General features: G+C 34.7%; 1 protein-coding gene across 2 annotated transcripts in view; it reads left to right on the forward strand.

The window, feature by feature from the left end:
• The window catches only part of SOS1 (SOS Ras/Rac guanine nucleotide exchange factor 1), a 140,928-nt gene that overhangs the window by 78,121 nt on the left and 36,106 nt on the right, over positions 1-26,701 (forward strand). For both annotated transcript variants that reach the window (XM_045809028.2, XM_045809029.2), the window contains exons 6-10: positions 81-224; positions 6,677-6,787; positions 6,866-6,964; positions 19,284-19,411; positions 20,199-20,854. In XM_045809028.2, the coding sequence (XP_045664984.1) occupies positions 81-224; positions 6,677-6,787; positions 6,866-6,964; positions 19,284-19,411; positions 20,199-20,854 (1,138 nt within the window). The remainder of the gene's footprint in view (positions 1-80; positions 225-6,676; positions 6,788-6,865; positions 6,965-19,283; positions 19,412-20,198; positions 20,855-26,701) is intronic.

Genomic DNA, 26,701 nt, shown 5'->3' on the forward strand with positions numbered 1-26,701 from the left:
ATTATAAAATGACTTATTGGCTCAAAATTTGTTTTTTATTCTATAACCCAACTGAATTAATGTGTTTTTCCTCCCAACAGGATGTAGAAAATATATTTAGCCGTATAGTAGATATACACGAACTTAGTGTAAAGTTACTGGGCCATATAGAAGATACTGTGGAAATGACTGATGAAGGTAGCCCCCATCCCTTAGTAGGAAGCTGCTTTGAAGACTTAGCAGAGGTAAGTACTTTAATTATACACCCAGAAAAAGTCTACATAAAAGCTCTACATTTGCATTAAAATTGGAATCTAAATTCTTGTTTCCAGCTAAAATCATAGGTATTAACTGCTGACTACTCGGTCATATTGTCCATTCCTCAGAGGTTCATTGTCAACATTTGTTTCTGTTATCTTATGAAAACCACAAAGAAGTAGTCTCTCATCCATTGTAAGAAGCAGATCCCACAGAGGGGAGGCATTTACAGCTCACAGTCCATCATCTTGTCTTCTGTAACAAAGCTAAGAAAAGTCCATGAATGCCCTGTCATTGAAGAAGCCATGGAAGTTGGACCTGAGGCTCGACGGCTTGTGTTCCAGCCTCAGTTCTGCTACTTAGTTGTATGTGACTGTGGGCAATTTATCTCCAATCTCTAAATCCCCATATCTGTATTTCTAAAGTAGGGATAATAGTAGGACTCAGGATTTGTGTGAAAATTAAAGTAACCTACCTAAAATACCACCACACAGTAAGCTATTCAATATATGATAACTGTACATTATTATTTAGAATACGAGGAGTGAAGTGAATAGGAAAATCAAGTCTAGGACCTAGGTGATTCAAATGTTATGGGGGTAGAGAAATATTAACCTTCTCCTTGGGTATTCAAATACTAAAATAGTCCTAAATTAGTCCTATTAAGTTAGCAGTGGTGGTCATTCTGAGATTTTTAGCTCTTACTTTGTTCTTACTCTAAAATCCACAAATACAGGGTTCGGTTTGTAAAACAAAAAATTTAAGATTTTCAGGCCAAACAGTATGGTAAGCTTAAGCTTCATGATGGCCCCTCCACTCTTGCTTCAAACACATAGAAGTCATAAAGTGTATTTTTTTAAAAAGGAATATACATAACTAGACTCAAAAATAAGATCAGAAATAGAGTAAGCATTCCAAGTAATGAGCTCCAGTAGTTGGGTGTTCAGCTTTTGAGGATAATGAAGACTAAATGTGCTCCATGAAAGTGAGCAAGACTTCTTGCTTCAAGACCCTGATTGTAAGAGGATGCCGGGGAAATCCCATCAACTTCCTCCCTGCAAGGTTTTATAGGAAGTCGTGGACTTGAGATAGGGAAACAGAAACACTACCTTATAACAAAAATAATTTAAAACTTAACAAATTATCCTACAGTATTAAGCCGGTATGATTACAGAGCCTGAGACCCCAACATTACTTACAGAGCAGGTTCAGGTCTAGAAGAGTGGCCATACAGGGATGGGAGAAAAGGAAACCAAAAATTAAAAGCCTCCCCCTAAGAAGTCTATATAATACAGAATTCCAAAATACAAGACAAATTCTCGTGTTTAGAGTGCTATCTAATAAAATCAACAACTAGAAAATAAATTCATTCCAGATGAAATTAATTTTGTACAATAGACATACAAAGAGTTTAGAAGAAGTTTAGGGTGCTCAGAGATAAATGAAGAAATATGATCCATTTATAAAGAAGATGTTGTGAAACAAAAATAGGTGGAAAGAAAATAAGAATAAGTATCGAAACAATTAGGGATATTGGGAATTAAACATAAATAGAAACTCAATAAACCTAGTTGTTAAACCTAGTTCAAGGAGAAAATTAATGAATTAGAAAAAGGAAATGAGGAATTCACTGAAAATGTGACACAGAAAAACCACAATTAGAATATGAAAGAACAGCTAAGAGTAATAAAGGCTCCTTTAAAGGGCTTTGATATCATCTAATAGGAGTTTCAGATAAAGAATGATGGAGAAGAAATATTTGAAGAGGTCACAATTGAGAATTTACCAGAAATGAAGACATGAGTTCCCAGATCAAAAATGAATTCCAAATACTGGACAGGATAAATAAAAATAAACCTACAGCCAAAAACATTATAGTAAAACTATGGAACATCAAGGCTAAAGAGAAAATCTTAAAAGCTGTGAGAGAGAAAAGAGAGTGGTACTTGAAAAGGAGCTACGGTTAGAATGACTGAAGACTTCTCTTGAACAATAGAGGCTAACAGTTGAGTAGTAGCTTCAAGGACTAAGGGAAAATGGAATTTTCTGCCCAAGTAAACTTTTATTCAAGAGTGAGTTCGAAATTTAAAATAATAAAGCTCGCAGAAGCAGATGTAAGAGATCTTCATGACCTTAGAATAAACAAAAATTTCTTAAACAAGACACCAAAACCATGACAGAAAAGATTGATAAACGGAACTTCATTAAAAGTAAGAACATCTGTATCAATAACCGAAATTAAGAGAGTGAAAAGGCAAGCTACAGATGGCGAGACAATACTTGTAGTATCTATAGCCAACAAAGGACTCCTATCCAGAGTATGTAAAATCCTTAAAGACAGGTTTTTTTAGAAAATAGACAAAAGACCTAAGCAGGTATTTCCTGAAAAAAGAAAAGGTGTTCAGCACCATTATTCATCAAGGAAATGCAGTTTAAAACCATTGAACAGTGGGAACTCTGCATTGCTGGTGGATGGAATATAAATTGGTTCAGCCCCTTCAGAAAACTGTTCAGCTTATCTACTAAAATTAAGCATACGGTGTACTGTATGATCCAGGAGTTTTACTCTGGGGTGTATATCAGACAAAAGTGAGTGCCTGTGTTTGCCAAAAAACATGTGTAAAAATGTTCATAGCAGGTTTATTCGCGATGGATGATTTGTCATATGTTCACACAGTGAAATGCTATATGGCAATAAAAAAGAACTACCGATTTTAAAAAAAGGGCAACATATGGCTAACCACATAAGGACGTTCAAAATACTATATAATTCCATTTGTAGGAAGTTCAAAAACATGTAAACATGGCAAATCCAATACTTATGTAGCATTAGAGCTAGTAGGCAAATTCAGTATAGTTGCCACATAAAAGATTAGCATAACAGTAGATAGCATTACTGTGCTCAGTTATAACCCACTGAATACATGACATTAAAGGAAAAATACTCCATTCACTATAGAAACAAAACTATAAGACATTCAGAAATAAGCCCAATAAATACTCTAGACCAGTTAAGAAAATCATAAAATAATTAGATTCATAAAGAAGATGTGAATAGGTGGAAATGCATGTTATGTTCATGTATGTAAAGACTCAATTGTATTATGATACTAGTTGTCTCCCAAATGATCTCTAAGTCCGGTGCATAACAAGCTAGTCCTAGAACTCATGTGGAAGAATGAAGGGACAAAAATTAAAATTTTGAGGAAGAACAATTATGAGGATTTGTCTTGTCAAATTTTAAAATTTATTACGTAGCCACAGTAAATGAAGAGTGTGGTGTTGGTGTAGGTATAAACAGACAGTGCAACAGAATAGAGTGCCCTGAAAAAAATACGTATGCATACATGATATGAGACCGAGATTACACTACTAACCGGGAGAGAAAGAACAAACAATTAAAAAAAAATGATGCTGGGTCAAAACTGGTTATCCATGTGGAAAGAAAAAATTCCATCCTTAGCTCACTTCATACCGAAGTTCTCAACAGATTAGAAATCTAAAAATGAAAAAGCAACCTTTAAAAGTTCAGAAGAGAATATAGGAGAATATGTTTATGACTTTGAGATAGAAAGGGTTTCTTAAAGAACACAGTGCAAACCATAAAAGATTAAAATTTTAAAACTTCTGTTTACAAAAAGACACTATAAAGTTCTGAGAAACATGAGAAACACCATATACAAACATAAAATGGATCTAATATAAGAGCTAAAATATAAAACTCTTAGAAGAAAGCATAGCTAAATCTTTACAACCTTGGCTTTGGCAAAACATTCTTAGATATGACACCTAAAGCATGAGCTACAAAACAAAAAATATATACTTTAGATTTGGGTGCTGATAGGAGGGAGCAAGGTGTGATTCTAAAAGGGCAACGAGAGAGGGGCACCTGGCTGACTTAGTCAGTGGAGCGTGCAACTTGATCTCTGGCTGTGAGTTTGAGCCCCACGTTGGGTATAGAAATTACTTAAAAAAATAAAGCCTTAACAATTTTTTTCTTGAAAAAAGGCAATAAGAGAGATCCCTGTGGTAATACAAGTGTTGCTTACTTTACTACAACAGTGTCAATGGCCAGATTGTGATACTGCACTATATTGTACTATTGCAAAATGTTACCATGATGGGCAACAGTAGTATGCACACAGGATCTTTCTGTGTTATTTCTTGCAACTGCATGTGAATCTAAATTATCTCAAAAAAATACATATTTATACAATAGAATGTTACAGAGTTTAGAATAAATGAATGGAAGAAAACACATTAATCCAAATGGATAAATCTTGGACACAACTTTGTAAAGTACAAACTGCAGAAGAATAAATACATTACGATGTTTATATAAAGTTTGAAAACATTGCCTTATTTCTTGATACATATGTAATTATATAAAAACTTACGTGGGAATGATAAAATTCAAATTCAGGACAGCGGTGTCCTTTGGGGATGAGTAAGGGAGGAGATGAGCTTGTGAAAGGGAGCTCAGGTGGATCAATTACCACAGTACTTTTTTTAAAAAAAGTTGAAACAAGTGTTCTAAGATGGTGAACTGTTTTGAGCTACATGGTGAGTATAGTATGTTAGGTTGTTCTCTGTATTTTTCTGTGTGTTTAGAATATTTTATTATACATTTTTAATCATTAATACACAATTACGTGTATTGATAATTAAATTTTTTTGTGTGAATCTTCTAAGTATTGAATTTTAACCAGTAAACTAATCAAAAATCTGTTAACTTCTTTAGGGATTCTTAGACGTGCTTGCAATTCTACAAATCTATCCTCAAGAATAAAACTGTGTGATGAGAGGTTGGATTCCTAGTTAGTTGTTAGTTTTTTTCTCAATTGAAATTAGCTATTTTAGAATGATAATACTGGGGGCTGTTTATTCAGTGCTTAACTATGTGCATGCATAGTAAGCATTTTGTAAGCATTTTGCATATGATATCTCATTTAATTCCTAAAACATCCCCTTGAAAGTAGGTATTATCCATTTTCCAATGAAGAAACTGGCTTAGTTTATCAAAGCTCACACAGCTAATAAGTAGTATAATCAGAATTGGAATCTGGGTCTCGCTGACTCTAAGGTTATGCTTTTAAGTCACTTCACTGTATAGCCTTTACTTTATGTATATAGTTGTCCTAAAAAGTCTGTAGTAAATTAGAGTTTATTGAAAGAGGAGGAAGGCAAACATTATCTGCTGTACAAGATTTCTAGAGTTCAAGAGACCCACGATAAAAGCATCAACTCACATTTTTATTCCTCTGTCCCGTCTACTCTGTTCATACCTGACTCCTTTCTGTTATTATTGCTGAAACCTTACTATCCATTCTTGTAAAATCTACGGTGGACTGCAATTTCCCGTGTAACATTATCGTAGAAATTTTTAGTTGGGAATGTAGTTGAAGGAGTTGAAATTGGAAAATGAATCAGGAGCCAGTTCAAGGAATTCAGGATGACTTAGAACTTTATATGCCATATCGTATTTCACAAAGACTAGAACTCAGGTCTTCTGATTTCTGATCTTGTATTGTTATTATTCAGTCTTTCCTTAAAAAAGAAAAAACACAATCTAAGAAACACCATTAAGGGTAATGAACATAAACATCATCTGTGCTGTCAGTTCCTCTTCCTTCTGTACTCCTCCACTAGATGTCCTCTTCCTTCCTAGAATTCCCTATCCTAGAAGTGAGCTCTTGCTAGAATCTAGAGCACAATTTTCATACGTTTTTGTTTTGGTGTTTTTTTGACCAAGTACAGGGCATAGGATGGCTCCTGCTAAAATCGAGACACTGATTCTCTTTTTCCTCAGAAATCACCAAAACCAATAGATTGTACCCTTTTAGACCTAACCATTAAAATTATTTGGTTTATTAATGATCGATGACAGAATTTTTGGCAATTTGGATTAAACTCTTGTTTAATTGCTTGTGAAAACTGTAACAATGAATTTTAGATGATAAAAACTGTTACCTCTGGCTTAAAGAATGTGAAAATAAAAGTCTACCACTAAGAAATAACCATAAGAAAATAAATGTTGGGCACCCATATTCTAAAGGTTTATACTTGACCCCATTGTTGATACCTGTATTCGTTGTTGTTCCGACTAAACTTTGTTTTCCAGAACCAAAGTCTTGCCATTCTTATGACCACTTTTGTTGATAATGCTTTACTAGAATCCTTTGAGGAGAGGTGTTATAACACAGAAGGATGCCATTATTCATCAGAAAGAACTGATTTACTTACTCTCTTAACTGGAAAATATTAAACATCCTATTGAAATCATTAATAGCCATGTAATTTTGTTTGGAGGTTTTAAAAGAAGTACATAATTGTGCTAGCTTAGATGTACCTATAATTTAATCTTTCTGTATTTCTGGTGGTAGGTTATTTACGTTTTAACTTGGAGAAAGATTATGTTTTACCTTCTTTATTTTCTAAGGAACTGGCATTTGATCCATATGAATCATATGCTCGAGATATTTTACGGCCTGGTTTTCATGATCGTTTCCTTAGTCAGTTATCAAAGCCTGGAGCGGCACTCTATTTACAGGTATAGTAATTTTTAAATCAAGATATATGATGTCTGAGAAGTAAACTTAAAAAAAAAATTAATTACTTTGTTTTTTAGTCAATAGGCGAAGGTTTCAAAGAAGCTGTTCAGTATGTTTTACCCAGGCTACTTCTAGCCCCTGTTTACCACTGTCTACATTACTTTGAACTTTTGAAGGTAAGAAAACTCTTACTGCTATTTATAAAACATCAAATGTGATCCAATTTTTTTTTACCAATTTATTTGTGAATTAGTATGTGAGCACCCAGGAACATTAGTCTATATCTAATTGCTTTTTCTAGTTAAGAATAAAATGTAAATGAATCTGCAAAACTGTGGCATATTTTCTCTAGTTTTAATAGGGAATTTTAAAGCAATCATCAGATATTTTTATCTTGTGTCCTTTTTGCTTACATGGCCAATTGTTTGGAAACAACCTTGGGTTTATGGATCCATGTCTCCATCTGAGGACCTCAGCAGATTGGTTCAGGGACTTCGATAAGGGACCCAATGTAAAGAGAAGGCCAAAGTAATGGAGAATATTAATCACCTAATTTTCATCGCTCAAGTTTGCAACTGTCTCTAAAACTGCTTAACATTACTTTAGAAACAGTGAACTATGTATATTCCCAGTAAAAATTTCTTATTTGATCACAGTTCAAAATACTCAAGACGGGGCGCCTGGGTGGCACAGCGGTTAAGCGTCTGCCTTCGGCTCAGGGTGTGATCCCAGCGTTATGGGATCGAGCCCCACATCAGGCTCTTCCGCTATGAGCCTGCTTCTTCCTCTCCCACTCCCCCTGCTTGTGTTCCCTCTCTCGCTGGCTGTCTCTATCTCTGTTGAATAAATAAATAAAATCTTTAAAAAAAAAAATAAGAAGCACTGACTGAAAGGAAAGGATTTTGATTTTTCCCCCCTTTTCCTTTTACACACTGAAATTAAGGAAAACGGGACCCTTAGTCTGTGTAAGTTATAACTCATTGGTGTAGCTCAAAGTGATTTACTTTTAAACTTCTTACGTATGTATCTGATGATGTCTCCTTTGGATTATGGATAATATGTCCTAAAAAAAATCAATTTTTTTTTCAAAAATTTAAGATAAGGGATAAAATAATAAAGATACTCTGTTTACCCTTAATGAACTAGCCCCATAGAGACAAAATAAAACATGGGTTAATACCATTATTATTTCTTTAGCTTTTAAAACAATGTTTGCTTAATTAAAGAAAACTTCTACTTGATATCATGATTTTGTTATGGAGAATTTATTAGTAGAAATTATATTTACAGTTTGCAGGAGTACATGCTGAAATGGGCTCTCTATAATGAATCAGTGAATGAAGTCCCAGTCTTTTTACATTGTAGTAATTCGTACCTTAGTTAGATTTCTCAAGTAGGAATGTTTGAACTGAGAGGAACCAAGGGAGTTAAAGGATTTAATCACCAAGCAGAATTAGTGAGCTCTTCGCTCTCCATTCTAGACTGAAAACAGCATACCATTCAAGGTCTTTGGTAATATAGAATGATTATTTTAAGAGGATAATCAAGAGGAAGCATTTGTTATACAAAACCATTCTTTACAAAGAATTCATTATGACAAACCATAGTCCTAACAGGATATTTGCAAACAAGTTTGTTACATAGAATCCTTGCTCATAATAGTTTACGTGATAATGGGATTTTAACCTAAGACTGTAATGAAATTCTGAGGCATTAAAGGCCGGATGAAACCTATAAGCAGTTACTAATGTATAAATAAGAACAACAAGCTTTGATGAAGGTTGAAAAGGCTGTAAAATCTAATCATCTTAATAATGTAAGTATTTACTTCCCCCAAGTACAGGCAATTAAAATTTTTTAAATTGTAAGTTGTAGTAATAAAATTTTTATTTTAAAACATCATTCAGCAATTTAAATGGTTTCTACTGGTTTAAGCATATGTATCCCTGGTTCATCTTACTGCCTAAAGTTCCATTGCAAAATTAGCAGTATGTTGAATGGGAAACCTTGCCTAATTAATCCCACGGACTGTGATCCTTTTGATTCTGCATTCCCTCAGTACTAATGTATTATTTGTACTTATTTTTCAGTTTCTGTTAGTATATTGCTTAAATATTTTCATTGAGCAGTATTTTCAAAGAATATTCTTTGAGATGCTAGTCCCATGGGATACTCTAAATAAAAAGTTGGAGGGGGGGATGTACAGTGGTCAAATATGTTGGAGGAAGACTACGTCCTTAATTATATACTCCTCAAAATATTCAATGTACACTAGAATATTAAAGACTTTGTAAAATTGCGCAAAGATTGTTTTCTAGAGTTTCCCAAATTAATTAGACCGTGAAACACTTTTATATTTTTGTTTTATGTTTGCTGAAGTATAATTAACATAGTCTTATATTAGTTCAGGTATATAATATGATTCAGTGATTCTGTACATTACTCAGTGCTCATCGAGATAAGTGTACTCTTAATCCCCTTTAACTACTTCAGGGCATCCTCACCTACCTTCCCTCTGGCAACTGTCAATTTGCTCTCTGTATTTAGGAGTCTGTTTTTTTGTTTGTCCTCTTTTTTCTTTGTTGTTCATTTGTTTTGTTTCTTAAATTCCACATATGAGTGAAATCATGGGGTATTGGTCTTTCTCTCACTGATTTATTTCATCTAGCATTACACTACTGTAGGTCCATCCATATTGTTGCAAATGGCAAAAATCTCATTCTTTTTTATGGCTGAATAATATTCCATTGTGTATATACACTACATCTTCTTTATTCATCTATCAGTGGACACTTAGCTGCTTCCATAATTTGGCTATTGTAAATAATGATGCAGTAAAGGTAGGGGTGCATATATCTTTTCAAATTAATGTTTTTGTATTCTTTGGGTAAATACCCAGTAGTGGAATTATGGGGTCATATTTTTAATTTTTTGAGGAACCTTCATATTGTTTTCCGTAGTGGCTGTACCAATTTACATTCTCACCAACAGCACATGAGGGTTCCTTTTTCTCCACATCCTCACCAACACATGTTATTTCCTGTGTTTTTTATTTTAGCCATTTTGGTAAGTGGAAGGTGATATCTCATTGTAGTTTTGATTTGCATTTCCCTGATGATTAGCGATGTTGAGCATCTTTTCATGTGTCTGTTGGCCGTCGGTATGTCTTCTTTGGAAAAATATCTATTCAAGTCCTCTGCCCATTTTTTAATTGGGTTACTTTTGGGTCTTGGCATTGAGTTGTGTAAGTTTTTTATATATATTTTGGATTATAACCCCTTATTGGATATATCATTTGCAAATATCATCTCCTATTCAGTAGATTGCCGCCCTATTTTTGTTGATTGTTACCTTCACTGTGCAAAAGTTTTTTATTTTGGTATAGACCCAAAGTTTAATTTTGCTTGATTCCCTTGCCTGAGAAGACATATCTAGAAAAATGTTTCTGCAGCCAATATCAAAGAAATTAATGCCTGTTTTCTTCTAGGAGTTTTATGGTTTCAGGTCTCACATGTAGGTCTTTCATCCATTTTGAGTTTATTTTTGTGTATGATGCAAGAAAATGGTCCAGTTTCAATCTTTTGCATGTAGCTGTCCAGTTTTCCCAGCAGCATTTGTAGAAGAGAATGTCTTTTACCCATTGCATATTCTCGCTTTCTTTGTTGTAGAGTAATTGACCATAAAAGTGTGGGTTTATTTCTGGGCTCTCTATTCAGTTCTTTTGAGCTATGTGTCTGTTTTTGTGCTAGTGTCATACTGTTCCGATTACTACAACTTTATAACGTATTTTGATACAGCTTTGTTCTTCTGTCTCAAGATTGCTTTAGTTATTTGGGGTCTTGTGTGGTTCCATACAAGTTTTAGTATTATTTGTTCTAGTTTGATGAAAAATGTTAATGTTTTGATAGAGATTATGTTAAATCTGTAGATTGCTTTGGGTAGGATGGACATTTTAACAGTATTGATCTTCTAATCCATGAGCATAGACTATCTTTCCATTTGTGTCATCTGAGTTTCTTTCATCAGTGTTTTATGGTTTTTGGAGGACAGGTCTTTCACCTCCTTAGTTAAATTTATTTCTAGTACTTTATTATTTTTGGTGCAATTTAAATTGGATTGTTTTCTTAAATTCTCTTTCTGCTACTTCGTTATTAGCATATAGAAATGTAACAGATTTCTGTATATTAATTGTGTATCCTGAGACCTTACTGAATTCATTTATCAGTTCTAGTAGGTTTTTTGGTTTTGGTTTTGGTTTGTTGTTGTTGTTGTTGTTGTTGTTGTTGTTGTTTTGGTGGAGTCTCTGACATAAAACCCTTTTAAAACAGTGCATTTCTGGGGCACCTGGGTGACTCAGTCGTTAAGCGTCTGCCTTCAGCTCAAGTCGTGATCCCAGAGTCCTGGGATCAAGCCCCACATTGGGCTCCCTGCATCACAGACTTCATGGCTTAAAGAAACCCAGAAATTTGTACTTTCACAGTTCTGGAGACTGGGTGTCAGCAGAGCCATACTCCCTTTTAAAGACTTTAGAGCAGAATCCTGCCTCTTAGCTTCTGGTGGATCCTAGCAATCCTTGGTAGCCCTTGCCTTATCGAAGCCATCACTTAATTCCTTGCCTCCATCTTCACGTGGCTGTTGTCACAGCTCCACGTTCTTCTTTTGTCCCTGCATCCAAGTCTTCTCCTCTGTCTTACAAAGGTGCTAAGTCAGCAGGTGTAGGCCCCACCCTAATCCAATATGACCTCATCTCAACCTGATTATATCTGCAAAGACTCAATTTTCAAATAAGATCGCATTTGCAGGTACCAGAGGTGAGAACCTGAACACAGTTCAACCCATTACAATTAGTGTTTGGTATGCTGTAGAATTGTATTCAGTTTTGGTTTTCTGATTTTCCAGTATATAATGACTTTCTTAAACCCATATATATGTGTGTGTGTGTGTGTGTGTGTGTGTGTGTGTGTGTATACACACACACATATATATAATTTTATATTAAGCCAATTTAATATCATTTCATTCTGATCTTAGATTTTAAAATTTAATTTTAGTCACAAAAATCTAGTGAAAAGGGGTGCCTGGGTGGCCTTTGGCTCAGGTCATGATCCCAGGGTCCTGGGATCGAGGCCCACATTGGGATCCCTGCTCAGTGGGGAGCCTGCTTCCCCCTCCCCCGCTCCCCCTGCTTGTGCTCTCCCTCTCTCTCTCTCTGAAATAAACAAATAAAATCTAAAAAAGAAGGAAGAAAGTCTAGCGAAAAGCCAGTGGATTTTGGCAGAATGGACCATAGGTAGGTAAAAATGGACAGGAATACAAAATTACTAACTTAATCATCTGAATAAGACTAAGTGTAAAAAAAAAAGACTAAGTGTATATAATTGGGTTTGGAGTTATCACGTATGCTTTGTCTTAAATGAAAAAATAGAAAATTTAACTCTTTAAATCTCTATACCTTTCTTAGGTTTTATTGTTAATAAAAAGTACAAGATTAGCAAAATAAGTGAGAGAAAGCATGTCCGGGTTTAATTTTAACACATCATAACAACCATGTGTTTTTAAGTAAGTTTAAATTGAGGACCAACAGAATAGTAAGTATTGTAGTTGATGTTATTTCGTTATAACATTGCAGTGTTTATCTTGATCACAAGCTTTATTTTAGAAAATATGAACACTTAACAGCTTTAATCTGAAGACTCACATAGTTAGACTCTTGCTTTAAAATTTGACATTTGGGGTACCTGGCTGGCTCAGTTGATCTTGGGATTGTAAGTTTGAGCCCCAGGTTGGGTGTAGAGATTTAAAATAAAAAATCTTAAAAAAAAATTTTTTAAACAAAATTTAACATTAAATTTTCTAATATTTCTAGATTTTTGCATAGCAGACTGATTTGGAGATTGGCCCTTTTTCCCCATAAGATTGCAAATATTACAAAAATTGTAGCTGCAAATGATTAAGTGTAGGAATTGTGGGAAAGGATTACAGATAAAAACTTAGAACTGAATGGTAAAGTGAGTGGAAAAGTTAGCATAAAAGATTGAGAAATGTTAAAATTAAGAGGTTTTATCCTCCCAAAATAGTCTTTTTTTTTTTTTTAATGCTACACAAAACAAATTGGAGGAGTCAAATATCAATTGTGCTACGTCGTACACTTCAAACACCGCTAGCGGCCTTCACACGGTCTGCCAAGAGCTCTTTGTAAAGAAATCTGCTCTGCAAACCCTTACTACAAACATCTTGTATACATTTGTTAGTGGCTTTGGTTTGCTGCTTTTTGAGTTTGGGATCTGGACAATATCAGACATCTACTCTAGATCATTTTTCATCTATTTTTTTCATGTTTTGCATCTGGTTTAACTGCTATATGCTTCAGACCATTTTTTATACTGCCCATGAGCTGATGACTTAATACCAGCAATAAGAGAATATTTAGAAAACATAGCTTCTGTCATAAAAGTACGCCCAACAGAGGTCTGTCTAGCTTCCATTCCCTTGAACTAGATTTCTAAATTTGGAAATTCTTACCCAGTAACTATGGACTCAAAGCAGTGAGCTAATGACTGCAGACGTTAAATGTCTAAAGTTAAACATAGGATAGTGTAATTCAGTAGCCATTGTAATAATATACAATAAACAGCTAACTATTGTACTACTCTGACTATTGTATTACTCTGATTTTAAATTTTAAATCAACCAAACTGTGAGGTGCATTTATAATTTTGGTAATTTTCTCTCTGATAAAAACAGGGACATGGTTTTAAAAGGTATTTTATTTTCATAAATGAGTGTTATGTCTAACACTTTTTAGGATTGGTATCCTGTTTAAAGTTTCAAACTCCTTTCCACACTTCAGATTTTAACTGCTTTTCCATTTTACTTGCATTTTCTGCCATTTTTATTTCATTTCCTCTCCTTCTGGAACTCCAATTACATGTATGTTGAAGTAGTTTGTGTTGTCCCACAGATCTATAAGACTGTTCATTTTTCTTAAATCTTATCCTTCCTTGTTCTTCAATTTAGTCCTTTTTATTAATCTGTCAATAGAACTATTAGTTATTATCTTGCTGACTGTAGAATTTCTGTTTGGATTTTGTTTCACAGTTTCCACCAACTCCCTATCTGTCCACTTAGTAAGACCATGTTCTCCTTTAATTCTTTGAACAGGATCATAAAAGCCACTTTGAAGCCTTTCTTAAATTCAACATCTGGGCCCACTTGGAGTCGTTTTCTATTTACTGACTTTTTTTTTCCCTGAACATGGGTCACATTTTCCTGTTGTTTGCTCGTTAACAATTCTGGATTCTATTGTGTTGAGGATTGTTGGGTTTCTTGTTTTGGGATTATTGGTTTTTTACTTTGGTAGGCAGTTAACTTTCCTTGACTCAGCTGCAAATTTGTCTCTTCTGTTTGTGAAGCAACTGATATCTCTTTTCACTTTCTAGGATTTCCATATGCTGCTTTTTTAGCTGATTCTCTTGGGTCTGCCCTACACATGTATGATTTGGCAGTCAGACAAGTGTTTGGGCAGATTGTGTTCAGATTTGGGGGTACAGCCTCTCTGGTTCCCTTACACCCGGAGATTTCCCCTCCAATATGCAGCTGGTCTGTCAGCTTTAAGCTTTATCCCTTGGCACCTGAAACCAGTAAGGCTTCAGCTTTCTGCTACCTGACCTGCGTACATTTGGGGAATAAACTCAGTTCTTAAAAAGCCTCAGAACTCATCCATTAAAGCTCTTTTAAGAGTAGATTCCTCTTTGGTCTCTCCCTGCTTTTTTGCCAGATTTCCTGGGGATCTTCCCATGCATGCAAAGGTTTAGCAATCAGCCAGGTACTTGGAGAGAGTTTATTTTCAGATTTTGGGTTTCAGCCCTTCTGCAGTTCATTCATTTCCAGATTTCCCCCTTAAATTTCCTCTTAAATTGTACTCTTTGACCTGCCTGTAGGGGCTCTTTTCCTCTCATTCGTCCCCACTGTGTTGCCATGAGAGGTTGGGGAAAGCCTTAATCTCTCCAGTGTATATACACTTGCTAGTTGTAGCTTTTCAAGAGCAATTGCTGCTGCTGGCTTATGCTTTCTTTTAGATGTTTTCCAGTGCCTACAAATAGTTATTTTTACATTCTGTCCAGATTATATAATTGTTATCTGTGGGAGTACTGGAAATTCTTGCATTTTTATAGCTTTTCTGCAGTATTTGTTATAGCTGTGGTGTTTACAGCAATAGGAGGGGAAACAGTGAAGGGCAAATATTTGCTAAGTTCATTCCAAATAGGACTTGATAGGCTTTCCCTTTTTGATCTGCCCTTTTGAGTTTTTTTTTTTCCATGCAGCTGCTGTTAATATTCTAGTTTCTGAAAGTATACAAAGGACCGCATTTAATTATCTCAATAAAATTTGTGACTCTGCTCAAAAAGCTTTGAGAATTTTGCCTTTATTTCCTAACAGTGAATTATGAGTCATGTTACAATTTATATTTCAAGATTTCATTTTTGTATTTTCAACCACTAGCTGATTTAATAAGGATATTATATAAATCATAATTATGGAAGAACTATGCTATTTATACTATAAATTTATACTGTTTATGCTACAAATTTGTACTGTTTATTCCATTTCCCTTGGGGGGAAATGAGAGTTTAGGCTGATTAAGAGAAGACCAAGTTTTGTTAGTATCGTTAACATCACTTACTGGTTGAAATTTTGTGTATTTTAAGAAAATTATCTGCATATATGACATCACTACTCATAAAAGAACTTTTGAGGGGGAAAGGAACTGATTATGAAATGTACTTTCTAACTTAACAAGTAGTATGACTATTGAAGTCTGCAGACAATCTCTAAACCTCATTTTAGTTATGAATTTCATCTTTTTCACCCATACTTTTTAGTCATGCTGCTACTGTAAAAGAATAGTTGGTGGTTATTGCCTTTCTTATGCTCAGCCTTTAATGGGATGTGTGAATTATGAGATAGTAAAGAGTCGGGAGCAGTTGGCTTAATTTGTTGGTTTCTGGAATAATTTGGATAATATTCCATACACTCATTTATGGGACTAGTAAATTAAATTTACCATTTGACCATGTATTTTTCACTTTGTAGTCTGTTCTTAGCATCTCATCGTAGAGCATACAGGTAACCATTCCACAATCAAAACACGATCCCCATCTTTGCTTGTGTTTTCCCATTCTGTGATAAGCTCTTTATATATATACACAATATTTAAGATAAAGACAAATCTTTATTTTCTGTCCCAAACCTTAGATAATAATATGTTTCTTGATTATATATTTTGTCATCCTGTGCATTGCAGTTTACCTGTTTGAATGGAACAGGTTTTATTTGGTGAATATTTTCTTAATAGGTATTTCAAAGTTATATCAGTTTTTTAGTTAGTATATTGGAAAGGTTCTTGAACTGAGGTCCAGAAATCCTGTGTCTTGCCTGCCTCCACCATCAAGCACATGGCAGTTCCTTCATTTTGTGTAATCTTATGTTGGAAAAATTAATTTCTAGAAATAAAAACATGAATTCAAAGGTTTGGTGTTTTTTTAAACAAAAGGAAGCCATTAGATGTTTGTGAATTAGTTGAACTCTTTGCTACTCCTTCGTTTCTGTAGCAACAATAAGCCACCCCTTTGATGGTAGTTAGCTTCAACTATTCTGCACCATTGCCCAGTTTAAGTCAGCTATGTTAAGCAAAAATGCTTATAAGAAAGGTCATTTATTACATTGAAATTTATTTTAGATGCTTGAGTAATGCTATGAAGGTAAAAATTGCATTTAAAAATTAGTTCGTTAGTGAAGTCTTGTGGGTTTGACATAGACTTTGGGTTTGTGGTTTTAAAATGTATTAACAGGGGCGCCTGGGTAGCGCAGTCGTTAAAGCGTCTGCCTTCGGCTCAGGGCGTGATCCCGGCGTACCGGGATCGAGTCCCACATCGGGCTCCTCTGCTATGAGCCTGCTTCTTCCTCTCCCACTCCCCCTGCTGTGTTCCCTCTCTCGCTGGCTGTCTCTCTGTCACATAAATAAATAAAATCTTAAAAAAAAAATGTATTAACAATATTTTTGAGATATTGGTATATTCTATATTTGAAATGCTATAGTTAAATAGTAGATAAAAGACCCAGAAGCTTGAAACATTTTTAGAATAGAAAATCAAATCATATCTAAATGGGGGGCGCCTGGGTGGCACAGCGGTTAAGCGTCTGCCTTCGGCTCAGGGAGTGATCCTGGCGTTATGGGATCGAGCCCCACATCAGGCTCCTCTGCTGGGAGCCTGCTTCTTCCTCTCCCACTCCCCCTGCTTGTGTTCCCTCTCTCGCTGGCTGTCTCTATCTCTGTTGAATAAATAAAGAAAATCTTTAAGAAAAAAAAAAAATCACGTCTAAATGGGTTTGTTACCTTTATGCTCTTGTTACGTGTGCTAAAACTGTGTGTTGTTGTATGACTTTAGGTACATTCGCCTGAATTAATAATATAAAAAATAAAAGGATAGAATATGAAGGACTCAATATTTTTTTCTGCTGTCTCTTAGTGCCAGCTCTTTAAGACTAAAAAATTACCTAGTATCCTATTGACTGGAATGTTTGAGTGATTACATTCTGAAACAACTCAGTGAAATAGTTCTCTTTGGTGGTGCTTTTGTTACACCACATACAGTTTTGCCCTTTCTTGATGAACATTGCTTTCAGTGTGAGACTGCTGCCTTGGAAGCCTGAACTCAGTAAGGTTAATGGTAACATTTTGTCTCCCAAAATACTGCCATATGAGAGGCAAATAGTTTTAGAACGATAGGGATGGAGAGTGTTTTGAGAGAATGCCCAAAGTCCAGCCTTGAGCCTACCAGTAATATCCATTAAGTAAAAGCCTAATAGCTTTCTTTTATGAACCCTTGGCCATTGACTTCCTTTAATCTAGCTGGCCATAGTGAAGAGCCATACTATGAGTGAATGATATCTGAGTATTTTTTGATATATATAAAAGTTTTTTTTATCCTTTGGGAAAAAAACATTTTTCCCTTTTTTTTTCTGGGAGATTATCATGAAACACAACACAATTGAGACTAAAGAGTGCAGATTGTGTCTCTTGTTGAAATTATGGTGAGGTTTTAATATAAGAAATTTGGATAATAAAACAGCATTAAGTAGACATCACAATATGGTATTTACTACTTCTGGAATACCTGAGCATTTAAGATATTTTAAGTAAATTGTTTTTATAAAATGGTTTGGGTTTGAGTAAGAAATACGTTTACTTTTCACAAGTCATCAGTATGTGTATATGTGTTTTATCAGTTAAAATGGAAAGGAATGTGTTGTTGATCTTTAAGGAATATCTCTTAAGAACATAAAATCCTTAAAATAATAATGAATAATTATGTTCATTGAAAACTTTGAATATTTTATGGTTTTATTTCTCATGGCTTTTCGTTTATGATAGAGTGTAAGTGTTCTTAAGTGTTGCATGAAAATTACTGACACATGTTATTTCTTAACTTTTTCTTCTCGGTAGCCAGAAACAGGTTGAGAAGTTGACTGAATTCTTGTTACTTATTGTAACTCATACCTCAGTCAATGCTTGCTTGAGTTATAGCCACCTGTTGTATTGATAATTGGTGGTTATTGATGACTCAATCCTTATTAAATACAGACTTTCTGTCTAGCATATATGGTATATTTGCCACTAATAGAAAATGTGCTTGAGTTTCACTAATATGCACATTTCTAGTTTCACTCTTAAATCTTAACCTGTGGACACTGACAAAGCTCTTGATACTAATGTTAATTCTGTAGTAGAACTAAGAAGAAAACAACTTAGACGTATACTGTACGTTACCATTTACAAAGTGCTTTGATTTTTAATAAGAACCCCCTTAAGTAGGCAGGGCAGGCTTTTGACAAGCCTCATTTGACAGTTGAGAAAAGTGAAACTCAGAAGTCAGATAATCTGCCCCAAAGTCACACAGAAGTAGAGGCAAAATTTGGTCCTAGGTTTTGTGTCTTCAAGTTCCTCTCCACTATGTTGCATCTTCCTCTGTGTATTTATCTTCCTAACCATCCTGTTGCTGCAACAGTAGTGTTGTTGGAATCAGAAACCTAAGACCAAATTCCATACTTGAGAACAAAATCTCATCTATGTGCTTACTGCTGTGCAAATCCTATGCTGGGTAAGAAGGTAATTTATGTCCTTCATTTCTTCTCAGTCATATGCATGTGAGAAACTGCACATTGCTCCCTGTCACAAGGTGTGACATCTTTTAACACTCCTTCTGCGCTTTTTTTTTTTTAATGTGGGAAACTTGGTTGCATGTTAATACAGAAAGTAATACATAAAGAAGAAAACGCTTTTTTAAAAGAATATGCTTTATGACACGTGTAAAAATTTTATTGTGGCAAAAAGAGTTGAATCACTGTTATTTTCATTCTTGACTAAAATGAGCTGCTTATTCTTTTTGTCCAAAACTGTCCTGCGGGTTCAGCTTTGTCATTTTGACTTTGCAGCAGTTAGAAGAAAAGAGTGAAGATCAAGAAGACAAGGAATGTTTGAAACAAGCAATAACAGCTTTGCTTAATGTTCAGAGTGGTATGGAAAAAATATGTTCTAAAAGTCTTGCAAAACGAAGACTGAGGTGAATATTTTTACTTTCTTAATAACCCTCCCTCTCACCGTGCGTATTCTGGTGTAAATTCAGGGATCCCAGTTCCCTCCTCAAGTAAACAATGAAGAAAATAGTTTTAGTGACAAGCTTGGTCTTTCAGAGGAAGTGACATCAAAGCCAAGAGAATTTGTTATTGTTTGAAAAACCTTTCATATTTGTGCATTTTCCTTGCATACTCCCAGACAAGACCTCCCGAGAGTCAACTGGTAAGCTAAAGGAGAGACAGAAAAATGTCTTGAGTAGCTTTATGTCATCATCATCGTTCTGTCAAAGTAAAGTTCGTAGTGTCCTTTATTTTAGGGATTATGTAACTTGAGGTATTAATTCAGATAACATTGCTTCCACTTTCTTAATTATAATATGTGCATGTTTCTTAGCTTTAGGTCTTGTCCACTTAAACATTTCTAAATGATTTTTTAAGTCTCTTAAATGATTTTTTCCACTATATTGGGCTACTTTTTAATATTTGTCATTCTAAATATTTAGTAGCCAAGGTAGAAATAATCATTCCATAGCTAAATTTATAGAGTAGAATTTGTCAATAGTCACTGTTCTTTTTAGAGCACTAAAAAAAGTCTCTACTGTGTTGCTTTAGTTCCTAAAATGGTACAGTTTTGTAACACTAATATATTTGGAGAATTAGTGAAAACCTTCTCAGTGCAACTTTTTAAAATGTACTTTTACATTGTCCTTTATTTACATGAATTCTAGATTGTCTGTCGTCTGTGTACTAATAATATTTTTTCCTTTATCCCAGTGAATCTGCATGTCGGTTTTATAGTCAGCAAATGAAGGGGAAACAACTAGCAATCAAGAAAATGAACGAGATTCAAAAGAATATTGATGGTTGGGAGGGAAAAGACATTGGACAGTGTTGCAATGAATTTATAATGGAAGGAACTCTTACACGTGTAGGAGCCAAACATGAAAGACACATATTTCTCTTTGATGGCTTAATGATTTGCTGTAAATCAAACCATGGGCAGCCAAGACTCCCTGGTGCTAGCAACGCAGAGTATCGTCTTAAAGAAAAGTTTTTCATGAGAAAGGTACAAATTAATGACAAAGATGACACCAGTGAGTACAAGCATGCTTTTGAAATAATTTTAAAAGATGAAAATAGTGTTATATTTTCTGCCAAGTCAGCTGAAGAGAAAAACAATTGGATGGCAGCACTGATATCTTTACAGTACCGGAGTACGCTGGAGAGGATGCTCGATGTGACGATGCTGCAGGAAGAGAAGGAGGAGCAGATGAGGCTCCCTAGTGCCGATGTTTATAGATTTGCAGAGCCTGACTCTGAAGAGAATATAATATTTGAAGAAAACATGCAGCCCAAGGCTGGAATCCCAATTATCAAAGCGGGAACTGTTATTAAACTTATAGAGAGGCTCACATACCATATGTATGCAGGTAAGAAAGAAAGAGTCGCCTGTCACTTTTATTTTCCTACTTCCAGCTGATTTCTTTGCTGCACAGGTCATTGTGCCTAAAATAGAAAGCAAACTAACAACAAAAGATCCTCTGCGTTATTCCGAATTCATTTTCCTTTGCCTAAAAATACTGCCATTTATACTTTTTTCTACCACATTTACATACTATTTTTAACTTTACAACCAGAATTACAAATGAGAAAATAAAATCGCTTGGCTAGATTTATCCAATTAGTGGCTGAAGCAAAACTAAAAGTAGTGATAAATCATCATTAGGGTCCTGTTAACAACCTTTACCTCTTTTTCTTTTTTCTTTCTTCTCTTTCCATTACTGAGATGATAAAGTCAGTAAAAATTGTAGCATATGTCCATCACCAGAATTGCGCCGGTAGTACAGATATGCACAGCATTGTTCTTTCTTAATTCCTGTTCCTAAAACTTAATTAAATTTAGCAGTCCTGAAAGTCATTAAAGTTTTCGATATTTTTTTGCATTTTATGACCGATGTCATTTAAGAAAACAGTTTTACCTTGGCAGGGCAGTTTTTAGAGACAAGCATGTCCAAACTACCTAGATTAGTGGAGGCTGAATCGAATGTAATGTAGTGTTTGAGAGTTAAGGAGCAGACATCATGATTCTTTTTTTAAGGTAATTTTATTTCTTCTAGTAAAGTAACCCATGATAATCCAATGTTCCTCAGCCTTCAGCTTCCCTACACAATAAAAAGATTGGAAATTGTACAACACTGTAGTGTATGGTATAGTGGAAAGAGCACCAAGTCTGGATTTACACCCTCACTTTATCACAGTTCCTAAGGTCCCAGAACCTCAGTTTCCATCTCAAAAATCAACATTGCAACAGCAGCCTTAGAATGTTATTGGAAAGAATAGGTGAACTACAACATGTGAAAGCTCTTTGTAAATATAAATGTAAACTTACTTTCAAAGAATGTTTTGTATTACAAAGACATATAAACTCAAACATAACTCTTATAAATGCTGTTCTTGAGTAGTTGAAGGTGAAAGTTAACCTCCATCCCTATACTTCTTGCTTAAATATATTCCTGTTTCTAGGAGATGTGTGTTTCTGAGGGAGGTGGGGGTTTTGTTTTTCACTTTTTTAAAGTCCTCTAAATAGGCTCTCAGTTCTCTCTGGAAGCTGTTCTGGCACCAGTTAAATTAAACTTTCAAAGATACCCATTAACTAGTCCACTGTAAGAAAGACGAATAGCATTTGATAATGTTGATCTATTCAATTTATTAAATGTCCAGTCAGAACTACTTAAATGGCCTGGAAACTATCAGGGCCTCCTTGCAAAAAAGTAAAATCAAGTTAGAATATTTTTGTCAGTGATAATCAAAGCACGTCTATGAATATAATGTTTCATCATCTCCACATGTCTTAGGATAAATAAGCCAGGGTTTTGTTTTGTTTTTGATTTTGATTTGGCCTCTAATTGGTAGTTCTTTTGCTAGCCTTTTCCATAGTAAAATTTTAGTGTTTTCCGTAGGCTATTAAAAGCAGTTTGGGTTCTCTAAACAGATTCCATTCGGTAGTAGCAGGCAGTAGCTGAAACATGTTGAAGATAGTGCAAGAAGACTAGTCTGGGATTCATCTAGAAACTTCTGTAGTCAGTGACTCAAAATGAGTTGACTCAAAAATGAAAAAACAAATCAAAGCACAGGAAAGTTAAATAGGCTGCCTGGGATTTTACATGAAAAAGAAATAGATTTTTCTGGGATCTCTTTTACATATAAAACTTTTTGAGAGCTACAATTTTCAGTAATTAATGTGACCAACCTATCTGTGATCTTCATCAGCCCCTGTTTGCTCCTTAAGATCTAGAATACAACTACAGAAATGTTCATTAAATTACTCGAAATTTGTGATTGCAAAATACTTATTTCTGTGCTTTTTAAGGAATTTTTAAGGTTATACAAGCTCAGATTGCTCTTCTTGCCACATTATTCTGATTTTTAAGGGTCTTAGAAGATTCACTGATTTCTTTAGCATAAGCATTCTAAACCATTCATCCTTTTATTTTAAATACCTTTGTTTTGAGTTCTTAGACTGTTTAGAGTAAAATTAATCCTTGGATTTTTATGCACGTAAGATAGAAGTTTTACTTTTTTTCTTCCCCTAGAGCAGTGTAAGTGGAGAGTGCTAAGGAGGACTCCCGGGGGTTACTGTCACAAATCAGTGGTATTGGAGCTGGGAAGCATTTTCAGATTCCAAATTTTTTAATATATTTGTTTCTGTAAAACTCGATTGTTGATGATAAAGGTTTTTGTTTTTTTTTTTTAACTGCTTGCTGCATTTCACAGAACTAACTAGGATTATTAGTAAGCAGCTGCAGAACTAGAATTAAATATTTTCTGGGAACTGTGCTTTTTATTTACTTTTTGAATGAGGACACTTTAAAACAAAACTTGAACAAATGTAGCTGAGGGTTTTTCTGGAGTCTTGGCAGTTTTCTCTCCTTAATGTCCACGATGCTAGCCTAGCCTGTAGACTTAGTATTTTGCCGTGCTGTCTTATTAATTACTTTTGATAGTTGCTCTTATTTATATTAACTTTTAGCTTTTGCATAGAATGGAATTTCAATGGTTTTACTTCTAATTAGTATAAAACACTGATATTTCGAGATTTATAGGACTTTGCAAAGTTAAGTGTATTCACATTTAAATTGACAAGATTGTTTTGCTTTTTTAAAAAATTAAAGTTTTTCAAAACTTTCTTTCATTAATTTCTTGAGGAATAAAATGCCACTGTTGGTTTTAGAAGTGTTGTGGCCAAGTTTTTTTAGATTTTTCTTTTCTATCGTCTTTTGAAGCTTCATTGAATATTTTAACATAGGTCATTAAGGTATATTACTGGTGTAACTGGAATACACAAGCAGCTTTCATGAGTTGTGGTTCACAGTACCTACAAATTGGTATTAATTACTAGTTTATTTAGCTCCTCTGTAAGCTCTGTCACTGAACATGTTACTGGCAATATGGAATGTATTTTTAAAACATCATCTATGAATTCGTAAAATATGAAAGCAATTATTTTTTAAGGTCTCTTCAGCTCAGATGTATTTTGAGGCCTCACTACAGTAATAACAGATCGTTACCATTTGTGTTTAGAATTATTGGTCTGCTCTATTTGCGGTGGGGGGGGGGTTGGTTGGTAGATATTTTTATTGGAGAACCTTCATTGCAAAATGGGCTGAAATAAAGGCTAAAATTTAACTTGCACATTTTTATTATGTTGTACAGAATTATAATAAAAGACATTAGCTGTAATATATAAGAAAATTTAATATCCACTAAGCACCACTTACAGACATTTTTTAGGTTATGGGTTGGTCAGAAATTGTCATAAAAGCCAGAAGAAAAACTTTTAACCTTACTTAATTCAGACTTCACTGTGGCTTTAGCCAACTTGATCCCTCAAGTGTTTTTAACAATAATTTTGAAACAGAGCTATAGATTTGCAGTGTTAGATAAAATGACCAGTCCCTCAACTAATACACAAAACACAAGGCATATGATTTTCCAGAAATCATACTAATTAATTGCAGAATGAGGACTAAAACTTAGGTTTCTTGATTCTTAATAGACTGTACTTTTCACCATGTTACAGTGACTCATGTGAGGCACATTTTTTTCATTATTAAAATATAATATGTTTTATATGTGTATCAAATAATAAAAATAATGAGAATTTATTGATTGGTTTGAATTGCCAGTAATATAAATGGCTTGTTCCTTATTGGGCAAACGCAGGTTTACTATGGAGATTTAAGCAGAGTAATTTTTTTCTCTTATTTAAATAGGTAATGATCTCTGACTGTAGGTAAACTTCCATTTTAATGCATACGTTTTAGTATACAGTTAGATATTGGGCATCATAATTTTAATTTTTAACAAAACCCAGCCTACTGGTGGTGCTTGCTCTGTAAAGGAGAGCTCTCTGGAAGAAAAAGTTAAATTTAGGTAAATTAGAAAGTGCTTAACTGTCGCTTAAAAGACCCTTAAAAAGGTCTTATGTGGAATCTGATTTATAGCTTGTCAGATCCAGTATTTTCTGGACATAGACTAATTTGCTAACTGCATCAGAACTTTGGAATCCATTTCAAATGCTGGAGAAGGGACACTACTCTAGTTAGATCATTCTGAATCTGGCAAGAAGATGAAGAGACTTTCCTTACCTACCGTAAGAGAGCACAAAGCAATCTACGCAAAGAAGAGATGAGAGTAGGAATTTTACTTCTGTTTCAGAGTTACAGAAAGGAAATAAAGTACAAATTAATTATTGAGACTTAAAACGACATGAGTAAAGAAGTGTTTGGTAATGGAGTGTCTGGTTTGATAGTCTTATTTTAAGAGAAATTAGGTGACCTTGGGGTGGGGGAAATTTAGAACTGATATTATACGCAAGTAAAAGCTTTTCATATTGAAGTATGGGAAAAAGGTGTTTCCCATATGTGGTGAACTCTTTTCTAAAAATGGTACTGAAAAAACTTAAGCCAGTTGATCATTTTCTTTCAGGCATTTATTGCTATTTTACGCCCTCAGAAAATCCTTAGAAACCTGCATTAGCTTTCTTTTGAGTTTGTGGCCTATATAAGTTCAGTTTGGGTGTCTTCACTTTAAAAAAAAATCTTTTGAACAATTTCGATCTATAGGGCAGTGCTGTTCTATTTTTAAACTCTCTGATAATTTTTTTTAAGTGTTTGTGCGTCAGCATAGCGTCTGTTTCCTTTTTTAAGGAATTCAAGAGTGATTGTTTATAAATCCTTGTTGAGAAGTGTATTGTTTCTTGTGGCTTTTTAAATGGCTGTATTAAAGGGAAAATTATCACATGAACAGACATCCTGATTAACAGCAGTTCACTATGGTGGTGGGGGAGGGGCATTCTTGACATAAATAACTCCATGGAACAAATATTTCATAAATTTTCATTGACCTTGCCAAATAAAATGTCAAGTGTCAATCAAAATAGGTACCTAAGAAGAAAGGATTGAATTATCACCTCGAATTTAACCTACTGTCTTCTGAACATTAACGTAGGTATATTTTGAGTTCCTAAAATTTTGCAGAACTGTGCGGTGAAGTATTACTAAAGAATAGTTCTCAAGTGAAGGAGACAAGGCAGCTAGAAGACCAGCAGAGAAAAGTCCCTGCAGTTCCTGTTTGGAATAACCTGGACCAGGGATTTGACGGGAGAGTCGGCAGCCGTTTGTCTGGAGAGGTTGTATAGAGCGGAGGAGGCATAGTGAGCTTGTTGAAAAACTTCGTGCAGGGCTTTGAGAATCCGGTAGAAATAATAACGAAGAAGTACCACTAGGAAGCTTTTATCATTGCTCATTTGAAATTCAACTGGGGTTATATTTGAGAAAGAGGTTTGTGGAATTTACATCCACAAGCAAGTGGTAAACAGAGAAAGAGACTGTCAGAATAGCCAATTTTATGTTCTCCGCAAATATTCCTGCTTATGTTCTAAAACCAAAGCAGCCTGGCTTTTGTATTGTTATGTGTTTGCCTTCCATCTGTCTCTGAAACCTCATTTTATAACACAGGTAGATAGCTGCTGCCCCACAACCAACAGAGCCAGGGTAACACTCAGCCTTTATCAGTGCCTGATAAAGGCGATTGTTTTCTTAGAAAATTATACCATCTGTACTTATTGGTGAGTATTTTTAAAATACTCAGTTATCTTAGTTCTTCACATCATCCATAAGGTAAAGGTTTCCAGGGGTTAGTGTGACATAGTACATATGAGAATCACTGAAGGGGGGGGGGGAGTTAATAGAGATAAAAAGAGCTTCTGGACTCTG

This window comes from Ursus americanus, chromosome 7, assembly GCF_024610735.1.
Source record: "Ursus americanus isolate L20-20 chromosome 7, mUrsAme1.1.p, whole genome shotgun sequence".
NCBI lineage: Eukaryota > Metazoa > Chordata > Mammalia > Carnivora > Ursidae > Ursus > Ursus americanus.